Genomic DNA, 12824 nt, shown 5'->3' on the forward strand with positions numbered 1-12824 from the left:
GTTTTCCTTCCTGACTCGAAGACAGGAGGGCAAATACTCTTAATAGTGTAGAACTATGTCACTGATGAAGGGAATTAATCAATACTCAAATCCAGGGAGAAAAGGTCAACTGCCTACTTTCTCTTGGCAGAAGGAATTGGGAGGAGGATTGTTCTTGCAAAGAGTCATCACTTTTTGATGCTTTCTAGAAGTGGTGCTGGATCTGCAACAAGCCATTTACTTAAAAAAAAATTACCCTCCTATATTTAGAGGATAGCTGCTTTGGTGTGAGGCATCTGCTGGGGTGCAGAAACCACACTGGCAGGCCCATGTAGAGATTAAACCTGTGCCCTTGGCCTTATCCAGTGCTTTGCATAGTGGCGGGAGACGGTCCTTGGTACTTTGTTTTATTCATTTATTACACTTCAAACCCTGAACCTGACCTTGGAAACTGCTAGGTTTGGTTTTGATGATGAAAATTAGTTGGGGTTTACTGAGTGTAAGAAGGGCAAGAGGTTTTTTAAAGATGAAGAGGAAGTGAATTTTTTTTTTGAAGTACCTATTACATGCCCCTTATGTTTTATATGTTAACGTTAAATCCCACAATACTCTGATCGAATTTCCATTTCATAGATGAGGGAACTAAGTTAAATGATTTGCTGAAAGTAAATAGGTAAGGGACAGAATTCAGAATATAGTTTGCCTGCAGAATCCATTACTCTTTCCACATCATGCTGCAGCCTGAAAGTTTGGGTTTTCTTTTCTTTTTTTTTTTGTCATCTGAAAAATGATTTGGCCCTAGCAGTATTCACCGACCATGGCAAATCTTTAATTGATCTTTCCATGCCATAGCCTACCGATTATCCACAAGGAATAGCAACAGTTAAAGCCTGTTCTCTGTAATTAAGTCTGGTTCCCTTACCAACTCCACCATGTAATTAAACTTATTTCTCGAACAGGCAGATATGGTTCACTAAAGAATCTGAGAAGAGCCATTTAAATCATGCTTAGTTTCTTGCTTTGGGTTAATGGCCAAGTCTGGGCTCGGAACTGAAGTTTAAGAGGAATGTAGGGAATGTTGCTGGCCCAGAACTCACCAGGCTTGACTCTACACAGGAGTCAGGGTGTATTTCCTGCATGATCTGTGAAACTTATTTCTGCTCATTGTTTTCCTCGATGAACGTGTTGGGCAAAAATGCAGGTTGCTAAATATTTATCCTTTTCTGGGAACAGCCTTGGTTGGCTTAGGCAGCAAATCTCATATAGTTATCAATCATCAGAAATGGAAAATGCTTTTTGAAGGGTGTAATTATCAGAGGTCTCACATGAACAGTCTTAAAAAAAAAGATATTTCCCGTATCAGTACATTCTGTGGCTGCACTAATGAAAAAATTTGGCTTATCCCACAAAGTTTATGGACTTTACTTTTTTTTCAGTTGAAATAAGATTTGACTTAGCATCAGGCACTGAAAGCCTAAGGATGGTATTAAATAGTGAAATCATACAGGCTGTGTTGTAATGCGGAGTGAGAAGGGGAACCCACAGAGATTCAATTATCTTCAGGAGTCTATAAAACCCTAGGCTCACAAACACACATCAAATAAATAACTATTAGAGTAACCAAAAGTTGCTTTGAGTTAAAAGTCATTAAATAAAAATAAGATAATAGGCAAGATCACTTGGATCCAGACATCAAATAAAACGTCAAGATGAAACACCGGTGGGTTGTAAAACAAACACAAACCAAACCCCTCTCTTCTTCTACCATGGGTCAAAAAAGGAGCTTAAGACAATCCGAAAGTATTTCTAAGTTTGCAGTCCCCAAAATGTAAGGATTCAAAGGTCCCATACAAAGTACTGCCCACTTTCTTGGTCTCACCATCGCTGTTCTAGGGACTTATGCAATTAGTACCTGGAAAAAAACCCAACACAACCTCTTAAGAGGGTTGGAGGAGTCCTGATCTCCTGGATGCAATGGAATTTATGCCAGGAGATTTTTTTTTTTTTTTTATGCCAGGAGGTTAAAGAGAACAATTAATTTACGACTTTCTCTGTTTGCAGTATGTGCTCCACTTGTTATCTGTACATATTGTGATGCATGGTAATTACAATGCTGAAAAAAACGTGCAACACGTGCCCATTGTAGTTAGGCTTAAAAAGGGGGCATTTGTCATTTTAGTCTGCACGTCTGGTTCTATCATATTTGCCAAATGATTAATATAGGAATATATCACAGTGAAATCCTTTTATATCACAGTTTTATTTGCCAGGAAATAGAATACTTTCCTTCCCTCTCCCTCCCCCACATTCTCTACTGAACTCTGAAATTTCCTGCACTAGGGTTCATTTGAGTGAACAGGACAGAGAAACTGCTCTTGTCTTTGTTCAATTCTGTTAGTTCCGGTAATCACAACTGGGATATATATGCATCCTTTGTTTTAAAAAGCACACACACAAGGGAGAAACCCTAAAGCTTATTCTAAAAGCAGGTAGGGCATCAGAGATCTCCCACAGTTAAAACCACAGAAATTAAATTCTAAATTTTAAACTCCCTTTTATTGAAATATAAGTTTGTTTAGTATATTTACAACACACTTTATGCACATATATACACAGAAGGCAAATTTTGTCAAATAAAAAAGTTTTTCTTAATAAAAAACTAAAATAAAAACAAAGTAAAGTGCATGAAATTCATTTTCTTCTGGTGAACATCATCATTGTCAAAATTTTGGTCGGAGGGGAGGGGGGAGGAAGAAGAAATTCATTACTTGACTCTGCATACGGCCGGTCCTGCATTTGTAGCCTTTAGGCCAAAAAGACATGTGGTAAGGAACAAGTCAGACAAATTGTCAGGGTCTGGAGGACCTCCCCCGCCCCCCCGTTCTGAAGGTCCTGCTCTCTTTGTCCTATCGGGAGCCTTCCCCCCCCCCCCCCCCCCCGCTCCTAACAGTGATCTCACCGTGAACGGTGCTGGAACAAAGGCAGAACACAGGAAGGGGGCTCCACCAGCCAATGTCACAGCCCTACTCCGGGGCCACCAGCGCGGCGTTTGGGAGGAAATGCACAATTAGCTCAACGGCTCAAATAGAAGTTTTCCTTTTTCGGAAAGGGGAATGAAGGGGTCAGGGAATGGGATGCATCTCCCACGGAGACGGCCAGCCGGGGGCCAGACTCCGGCCGCCAGTTTCTTCGGATCCAAACTCCGTGCGGATGCAGGGCAGAATCCTTTTATAGGCTGGGCGGAGGGGCTGTTACACTTCTCGCCCCGGTGAGTTCGTCCTCTCCGAACTTTGAAAGGAAACAGCGCGAGGCTGAAAGGGGCAGGTGGGTGAAGCCGTGAAGTTTCAGCCTCCATTCCGCTGGGGCCGCTGGCTGGGCGTTGGCCGGTCCCAGGCGGTGGCCGAGGCGACGGCCCTTCCCCCATCATCCACTCCCCAGCCAGGGGTCTCTCCCTCTCTTCTGCCAGGGGACGCTAAGTCCCCGGTCGGCGGCCGTACTTGGCCTTACAGTGCAAAATGTGCTTGGCGAGGAAGTCGAGGCGGCGCTGCAGCAGCTGAGCGTGGGGGTCGGCGAGCGCGGCCAGCTCCGGGAAGCGAGGCTCGTGGCGCCGGTAGAGGCGCAGCAGCCGGGCGGCCGCGTCCTGGCCGCGGTGCAGCTCCAGGACGCGCCGCGCTGTCCGCTCGCGGAACACGCACACCGACTGCAGCAGCGGCTCGTTATACTTGTCCCACATGCTCGCCACCCGGTAGCCGTGCACCAAGCCCGCCTCGTTGTCCAGAAAGACCAGCGCCCCGCCGGGGCCGCGGTGCAGGTTGCTGGTGGCGCGCTGCATGACGCGCGGGTCCCACTGCAGGCTGAAGAGGTTGCTGACGAGCCGGTCGAAGTTGGCCGTCAGATAGTCGAAAAGGATCAAGTCGGTCCACTGCACCAGGTCCACCAGCTCCGCCTGGCTGCGGTTGGCCAGCTCGCCCCCGGCGGCACGCAGGGGCCGCAGCTGGCCGTCCTCGGAGCGCCAGGGCGCGGGCACCACCACGTCCGTGAGGTTGGGCAGCCAGCGCGTCAGGCTCACCACGCTGCCCTCCGTCCAGTGCGCCGCACGAAGCTCCTCCTGCACCTGCGCCCACTGCGCGCCGCGAGCCTCCACCCGGGCCAGTGCCAGCGGCGGCACGTGGCGCTGGAGGCCCAGCAGGCGCGCCAGGTAGTAGGACAGGGCCTCGCCCTGTATCTGCTCGGGGTTGATGCCGTAGCGCACGCAGGCGCGGGTGCCGTCGGAGAATCGGGCCAGCCGGTTGGAGCTGCGCCCGCAGCCGCCGCGCTCCAGGGCCACCACCCGGGCGCCGCGCACCGCCTCCAGCCACGCCGCCGCCTGCGACTCCGAGAAGCCGCGGGGCACCTGCTCCTCCAGGCCGCGGCTCCAGAAGACGCCCCCGTGCACCGCGGCGCGCCCCTCGGGCCCGGGCCGCCCGGCTGGCACGTGCCGCCCGCGCTCGCCCGGGGGCCTCCGGGCCGGGCGGTCCGCGCCGGCCGCCAAGGTGAGCAGCGCCCGGAAAGTTTTCAGGGAGCCGCCGCGGGCGTCCCGCGCCAGCGGCGGGGGCAGGGGGAAGCGAGGCGCGGGCCCCGGGCCGCCGCTCCGGGCCGGGCGCCGGGGGAGTCGGTCTTCGGGCGGCTGGGTGCGCGGCGGCAGGAGCCCGCCCCACAGCGCCAGCAGCGAGCCCAGCGCCAGCAGCCAGAGCCCCGCGGCGGCGGCGGCAGCGGCGGCGTCCCGCATCCTCCTGCCCATGCTCCCCCCCCCGGCCGTGCCGGGGCCGCCGCCGCTTCAAGCCGAGCCCGGGCGCCCCGGTCCCGGCGGCGAGGCGGGCCCGGCAGCGTACTGGCTCCGGGGCTCCGGGCGCCTCAGCCCCATCGCGGCCGCGGGGCTCTGCCCGGCGCTGGGAACTCGCCGCGCCGCCGCTTCCCAGCTGCTTTTGTATTTCGCTGTGAGACCCTCGGGCGGGCGCGATTCACAGGCGCCCGGACCACGTGGGAGCGAGGGGGATTCCCCTCCCCCTCCGCCGCTCCCCGCCCCTTCCCCTCCTCTTCCCCTTAAAGCGGCGATGGCTCCTTCCAAGCGGGAGAGGCGGCCCCACTTCGGTCGGGGACTTCGGGGCCTGGTGGAAGCCGGGCTAGCGGCGCCCGCGCGGGGGCGTCGGAGGGGGCGGCGCCGAGCCCGAGCGGCGCGGGAGAGGGAGGGACGCGGCTCTGGCCCCGGCGGGGGTCGGAGTGGTCGCCCGGTCCCCTGCGCCGGGGCAGCGCCTGGCCTCCTGCAAAGTTCCGAGTGACCCCTGCCGCGCTCCGGGCGCCGCCAGGCGCGGGTTGGGGCGGGTTCCTTCGGCTCGTTGCTTTCCGACGGTGTGATTCACCCTGCCTTATGTAAATCCACGGGAAGCTCTCCGAGCCACAGAGACTGTGACTCCAGCCCGGTTAGAGACAACTTTGAACCGACACCCCGTTTTCGAGCGCGCCTACCACCGCGGGTCACTGCGGCGCGTGCGCTTTGAGGTTGGTCGTTGCATCTTTCCCGAGGGACTCACGGGGAATTAAACCTCGCTGTGCAAGTAATAGAACACCTAGGCTAGCTCCCAGCCGTTCGTTTATCCGTTCATCGAAGCTTGGTCTCAGGGCAGTAAAACCCACAGAATCTCCCCGTGCTCCTGGAGCTTACGTTCCAGGGAGAGGTTCAGGTTGCTATGAGAACATTGTAACCCAGGATCTGACCTTGTGCAGGAGGGAGAGGTGTCAGAGATTCTCTCTCCAAAGAAATGATATAATTTTGCCCAGGAGGAAACTGAGGCGGAAAAGGCTTGCTCAATACGGCGGACTTAGCCAGTGCACAAACTAAATAAAATTCAAACTCGGACCTTCTGGCAGCACGCCACCTGATTTTCCCTCCATCAGGAAAGCTCATTATTTTTTATCAAGTTGCCAGCATTTTCATTTTTTTTAACTCACTGTCATTTAGCCACTTGATTCTCCAAATGTGATTTTCAATTCAAATGAAAAAAAAAAATCCCGATATTACATTTGACTTGCTGGTTTAATGGTTTCAGGGAAAAATAAATGGTTGTGGGGCGGGGGGTGGTGGGGAGGGTGGAGAAAAAAAAAACCCCAAAACAATGACAAAAGAAACCGCACTGTCTTCCAGCCACCTCTGGGTTCAAGCTACCAAGAAGGCTCTTGGGCAAGAATTGGCTTCCCCCTTCCCTCTCTGCAGGAGTGTGTCCCAGATCCAAACCAAGATTCCCAGGTAAGACGCAAGATTGGGGGTGGAGGTGGACTCCACCTCCTGGAAGCAGGAGTTAGAAATCTGTTTTTTTACATGTGTTTCTTTTCTTTTTATCCCCCATCAGGTGCACATGGGGGTTTTCAACTTTATTAGCTCATCAGCTGGCACCGATTATATTTTATTCTCCAAAGAATGAATGTTTAGAGTTACAGGGCAGACACCCTAATGTTTGTGGCTGAACAGAGGCATCAAAAGACCACATCTGGAGCCTTCTAGAGCTGACCCCGTATACCCTCAAGTGTTTCCATATTGGCTGAAGTGTGGAGTCTTTGTTGAATCTGTTCCACACCACGCAGCTGTATCATGCCTTTTTTATACATCTTATCTGATGCTGCGGTCACTATGGCTCCCATATGTAGGCATCAAAACATAGTAATTCATTAAAAGGTACTGTTCCTGCTCTGTGTAATCTCCTCACCCTCTATGTTAACCTAGAGGGCAGGGACTAATATTTCTTAACCTTTTATTTCTCTTACCACTTAACATAGTGTATTACACTAAATAGGTGCTCAATAAATTGAATTTGATTTTTTATCTTTTGGTTTAACTTCTGAGAATTTTTTTTTTAATGCAGTGCTTTTAGCTTGGGTAAACCGTGAGCAAGATTGCCACCTTGTGGGCATAAGTGGAATATCATCTAATTAGAGAAATGTGTATGCATGTTTAAGAGGATGATTCGTTATTTCAGCCAAATTCTGAGCATATGAGGTGGCTACCACAGCCTGTGACATGTCCTAGGTGCTATGGGGAAAGCCAAAGTAGTTGGTGTCTCTGTCTCTGAATTACAACGGATAGTTCATTGTCATTGTCTGAGGAGTTCCTCTGGTCTATTTTTCAGGGCTGCCTGGCACAGGACCTGGCACTTAGTGAGTGTTCAATAACAATTTGCTGAGTAAATCATTGGAATGTTAATGAGATTTTCTGCAAGTGGCATGTATTGATTTGAAAAAAACCAACTTACTACTGAAAGATACAGAATAAGAACTTTCATTTTAGGGACACCTGGGTGGCTCAGTCGGTTAAGCGCCTGCCTTCAGCTCAGGTCATGATCCCAGGGTCCTGGGATTGAGTCCTGTATCAGGCCCCTTGCTCAGCGGGGAGTCTGCTTCTCCCTCTGCCTGCTGCTCCCCCTGCTTGTGCTCTCTCTCTCTCTCAATCTCTCTCTTTCTGACAAATAAATAAATAAAAATCTTAAAAAAAACTTTCATTTTAAAAGGAGAAAAATATCAGTGAAGGCTCGGCATAATGTAGGAAGAGGAAGCAGGTGACTTTCATTTTAGGAGGGCTGGCCTCAAACACAGATACTCCAAGTCCCAGAATCTTTCCATCATGTTCCTGGTATTCATGAAGAAATTGGGTTTTAAAGAAGTTGGCTAAGATCTTACCTCTTGGAAGAGGGCCTGACCTTATCCTAGCCCTTTGCCTGCAGCCACAGGACCCAATGCACCATGTACCACGATGGGAAGCCCTAACAGAAGCTTGAGCAAGTGCACCGAAATACAGAAAAGCACCAAAGGACTAAAACCAAATAAAAACTAAAAAACAAACCCCAAGTGGAATGCCATTTTAAAGTAGTATTTGATTATTTTAGACAGAGTTAAAATATTGAACACGCTCGTCTGGTTTACCTGTAAGATGACAATGTTCCCACTTGCCTTAGCCTCCCAGCCTGGGGACGCTCCCCTCCTCCACTCATGGCCAAGCCCTGCGGCTCCTTGGGAGAGCACCGTTCATCACAATGTGCAACCCCTGGCCCTCCTGCCCTTCTGGCAGTTGCTTGGGGATGAGGGAAGGTGCTGCTCATCTGTCCCTACCTAGGAACCTGTTTTCACCTCGAAAACTTTCTAAACATGCCTCAGAGCTTCTCCCTGAGCCTCGACTTGCAATTGCTTCAAATCTTTCCATAGTCCCGCTGGAAGAATGATCTGGCTCATTTAACAGTGCCTCCTGGGAAAGGGGGGCAGGTGGCATTGAGCACTGGGAGCAGGGCAGGAGGCTCGGAGTTGGAACATGTCCCAAGTCTGACATTTCCACATTCTGGCTGTTTCCTTTCTGGCCGGTTGTTTCCCTTCTATGAGTTTGGGTTTCCACATCTGAGAAATGAGGATAATAAATCCTGCCTACCTCACACAGTTGTTAGGAAGTGCTAGCGAGACATTAATAAGCACTACAATGCTGGTGGCAAACACTGAGTGCTTATGATGGGCTTGGCACAGGGCTTTATCTGCTTCATCTGGCACACACACGTTTCCAACAAATAGGAATGTGCCCACTTTGCAGATGGGAACACTGAGGCTTAGCCAGTGACAGGCCCGCAGTCATATAGCAAGTAAACGGCCAGGCTGAGATTCCAGAATGATGGAGGACAAACCCTTGGCAAAAAAAAAAATACTGGGAAAATGTCAGATAGAAAAAATTATTGCATTTAAGCAAAGTAGGCTTAACTCAGATTAAATTTTGCTTTGAAATGTTCTCAAAGGTTGCTACTAACTGAAACGGTTAAGAGAACGGACCCTCAAGCCAAATTGTCTGGGTTTAAAACTTCCCAGGTGTGTAACCTTAAGTAAGTTACTTGGCCTCTGTGTGCCTCAGCGTACTCATTTGGAAAATGCAGTTATAGTCTTATTGGTGTTACTAACACTGGCGGTAACAATTATGTAACATCTGATGATTAATATGAATTAATAGTAACAAGCTTTGTAGCTTATTGTGAGGATTAAATTAGTTCCTCTATTTTTTTTAAAAAAGATTTTTATTTATTTATTTGACAGAGAGAGATATAGTGAGAGAGGGAACACAAGCAGGGGGAGTGGGAGAGGGAGAAGCAGGCTTCCCGCCGAGCAGGGAGCCCGACGTGGGGCTCGATCCCAGGACCCTGGGATCCTGACCTGAGCCGAAGGCAGACGCTTAACAACTGAGCCACCCAGGTGCCCCAATTAGTCCCTATATTTACAGTGCTTAAAAGACTAAGAGTTCATGCTTACAGTATTTGTGTAATTCTGTGCGTGAGATGGCCAGCTCTGTGACCCCGGGCAGCTTTCTAACTTCTCTGGGCCATAGTTGTATTATTTGGGTCTCTCTCCTCCCCACTCTTTGTCCCCCTAGGGTGTATTATTTTCCTGCTTGAGGATCATTTTCCTTTTCTTGGTATGTCTCTATTAGATCATGAGCTCAAGAATTGCTTAACTGATCCTGCCCTCACGTTCCTGGCTGTCAGAGGCAGGTATGTACACACCTTGTTCCAGGTAAATCCTACTGTACAGTTAGAAGGAGGTCAGGAAATGTGAGAGTCTCTGCAACTCGTCTGCCTGCCTGAATGAGTCCCACTTTTAAGAAAACACTGTATTTCTGGAAAGAAAGTCAGGGTTGACATAAACGTGTAATTTATGGTGAGACTAACATTTTTATGAACCTCTTTATTCCACGTAGCTCTCTTTTGACCTGCTTTTGAAAAATGTTCCTATAGCCACAGGTGTTAGAAGCAAGAATCTAAAGGTTAGGGCATTGGTGAATTAATTTAGTAAATTTGAAAGCCATTGCTGACACGCATCTCAGTCCCGTAGCATCATGCTCGAGTTACAGGGTGTGGTGGTAAAAATTCTGGGCTTGGCACTTAGGGACAGGAGTTTTCTTTCTCTGCTATAATTTAGTTCAACTGCCATTTTTTGTTCATATGTGGAAGGCCAAGAACTGGGCAGTAAGTGACGGGGCATCTGCTTTTCTCTCATCCTTAACGCCGTCGGGAGCTTTGATTGCCTATCTTCTCTTCAGCCTCCTCTTCCCTTCCTTCTTTCTGGCAGCTCTTCATCCTCCTTCCTGCACCTGGTGCTGGAAGCGAGGCTGGACCCTGATTGGGCGAAGCCAGTCGTGGTGCTTTCAGTCCTCTTGCCCATGTTAGGTTTAAGCATAAGCTTATGATACCTTTCTGGCCAGTGAGACCTGGAGTCCCCAGGGAGGTTTCTGGAAAAGATATGGCCCCTTTTCTCCGTGGTTCAGATCCAGATTTGAGGGCTTGGACTTGGGATAGTCACCGCATAACTACAAGGGGAGCTAAGTGGACACATTGACGGTGGCAGAGCAGAAAGATGGAAGGAGGAGCCTGGGTCCTTGGTAATGGCGCCAAGCCCTCAAATTAATCAACTCCGAAGCCACCCTTCCTCCGGACTTGCCACGTGGTTGAACGCACACTGAGCTGGGGTTTTGGTGTGCAGCCAAAAGATTCCTAAATGCTGTCCCTTTCACAGAGGAGCTTACACACCAGAGCAGGGACGAACCCATAAGTAGATCTCTCCCATCACAAGGGTGCTCCTGGGCAGGTGGCACGGTGATGCCTTTAGGGACATGTGCCGTGCAGCCCTGCCAAGTCTTGCACTTACTAGCTGTGTCATCTTGGGAAAGTCACTTAACCTCTCTGGGCCTGTTAGCTCAACTGAAAAGTGGAGGCAATGACTGTACCTGCCTCATAACGTGATTGTGTGGTTGAAACGCACATGTAAGCCTTTAGTAAGTGCTCCAGCTATTATGGAAACATACACTACGTGAGAGCGTGGAGGAGGGAGCAGCAAATTCCGCCAGGGAAAGCCAGGAAGGCTTCCCCAAGGACGCAGATGTGAAGCTGAGTCTTGAAGGGCAAGGGCGGGGGGGGGGGGGGGGGAGCGGTTTGCAGGTCAGGCTTTGGGGGAGAAGGGCATTCATACGAGCAGAGGGAACCACAGGGGAGCTCAGCAGCCATGAGCCCATGGGCAGATTACCATATCTTTCAGGAGCTCCATTTCCTCAACCTTAACAGCACTTGAGTAGGTGGGATTAGCTTAATCCGCTTTGGATATAAGAAACAATTCGCAGGCCCCCTCCCTAGATTGAGAAGCACCAGGTTAGGGATTCTCCACGGCCCAACGATGGCTGTCTGCACCCAGCCTGAAGACATTCACTCAACAAACATTTCCCATGAAAGAAGGTGCTGCCGGCTGGCTTTGCTGCTTTCTTTGTTCGTCGCCACCCAGAGCTTTATCCAGCATGCAATTAGCCATGCTGCTCGAGCTCCGCTTCCTTGGGCCCCTGCACATCTCATCAGTCAGATAGAGGCTGAAGCTTAATTAAGCTTGTAAAGCTTGCTGATTTTCTCAGATGAAAGGTGGCCCATAAGCACCAGGTTTTATTTTGGTGGCTTCTGCCAGGAGTTATTATAAATAGGGCTTTGTGCACAGTGGCTGAGCTCTTAGGCTGATAATGTGTCAAGACCAATCGAGGCTTCCGAGAGCAGAGATATTATCATAATGGTTCCATCATAGGCGGTGGGTGTTAATGGAACGGGCCGTGGAAAAAAAAAAAAAAAGAAAAAGAAAAAGAAAAACATAGTGCAGGCAGCGAAGCCGGGATAGAGGAGGCTGCCAGTGAGGTCTCGCCTGCTCCTGGGATCGCCATCATAATCATTAGCGTTATTAGCCTTGGAGTTATTCTTCTGCGGTCTCTTTGAGACCAGACTCAAACTCCCAATAAAAAATGGATGCTTTAACTCCAAATGAAAATATATTCTTCGCTGCTTTTTAAAATCCATTTACATTGAAATGATGGCCAGCAGGTAAGTAATTCATAAGTGGGGGCTCACTGCAGTGCAGACCGGAGTGTCAGCAGAACGGTGAGCAGCCTGAGTGGGAGATCGAGGGACTTGCAGCCCCGGGAAAAGTCATCACCGTGGGACTGAAAAGGGGCCAGAAGGGGTAACTAACAGGCGCTCGCTGGTGGCTGGTGGGGATCAGTGAATGGAGACGTAGCTTCACGTTTCAACGAGATGAGGGGAAGCCAGCTACACATTCTTCAGCAACGCAGCCCCTGGTTGGGAATGTGCCAGCCTCGTGGGCCCCGGCTGGCATTGCCTAAAGCCAGTTTTCTGCACCCCATGGGCGGACGATCGATAACGTCTGGTGGTGATGGCAGTCGAGATGATGAGGATACAGCCGTGGGGTCTCCCTCTTGTTGGTTGAACCTGCCCCGCTCTTTCGAAGTTCAGTTCATCTCTATCCAGATTCCTATCCTGCAGTTTGGGAGGGTGCAGGGACTCCATTTCTGAGAGTCCCTGGGGCTTTGTTCCTCAAGCTTGTTCTTCTGCATCTGCTTCCTGCTTCTCTGTTTGTTGCCTTGACTCCAGCACACATTAACATGGCTGTGAAATTCAGTGTCTTAATCCCTCCCCCTCCACCAAATGCACTTGGACCAAAGGTACGAGTTTAGTGACTTTGCTGAAGATCTGCAGGGCTCCCCAAACTGGGGGTGGAGGGTGTCACATTGAGCTGTCCTTCCCCTCCTGTCTCTCCTCCTGCCCTTTGTGGAGAAACAGGCAGATTTCCCCTGAGTTTCATATAACTCAGGGCCACTCCTGCCATTCAGGCTTGCTCAGGACCTCAGGTTCCAGACTGTCAAGATGTCTCTCACGATCAAACTGGGAAAGGGATTCTGGTGGACACAACATCTCCAGGGTACTTCCTACGTGTAAGGCAGGGTGCTGAGAGCTTTCTGTGCACTT

At 50.3% G+C, this 12824-nt stretch overlaps 1 protein-coding gene and 1 long non-coding RNA gene across 2 annotated transcripts in view; one reads left to right on the forward strand and one right to left on the reverse strand.

Annotated features, from left to right (window-relative positions):
• Window positions 1–2513: 2513 nt before the first annotated feature.
• FJX1 (four-jointed box kinase 1) lies at window positions 2514–5264 on the reverse strand. The gene is made up of 2 exons (XM_078058202.1): window positions 2939–5264; window positions 2514–2782 (listed from the first exon to the last, which is right to left on the reverse strand). The coding sequence occupies exon 1, from the start codon at window positions 4757–4759 to the stop codon at window positions 3452–3454; it is 1308 nt and encodes a 435-aa protein (XP_077914328.1). The 5' UTR covers window positions 4760–5264; the 3' UTR covers window positions 2514–2782; window positions 2939–3451.
• Window positions 4374–12824, forward strand: part of LOC144379422 (uncharacterized) — a 33102-nt gene continuing 24651 nt past the window's right edge. The window contains exons 1-3 of the long non-coding RNA XR_013442369.1: window positions 4374–4511; window positions 6161–6262; window positions 9464–9584. This is a non-coding gene — a long non-coding RNA (uncharacterized LOC144379422). The remainder of the gene's footprint in view (window positions 4512–6160; window positions 6263–9463; window positions 9585–12824) is intronic.

This window comes from Halichoerus grypus, chromosome 11, assembly GCF_964656455.1.
Source record: "Halichoerus grypus chromosome 11, mHalGry1.hap1.1, whole genome shotgun sequence".
Lineage (NCBI taxonomy): Eukaryota > Metazoa > Chordata > Mammalia > Carnivora > Phocidae > Halichoerus > Halichoerus grypus.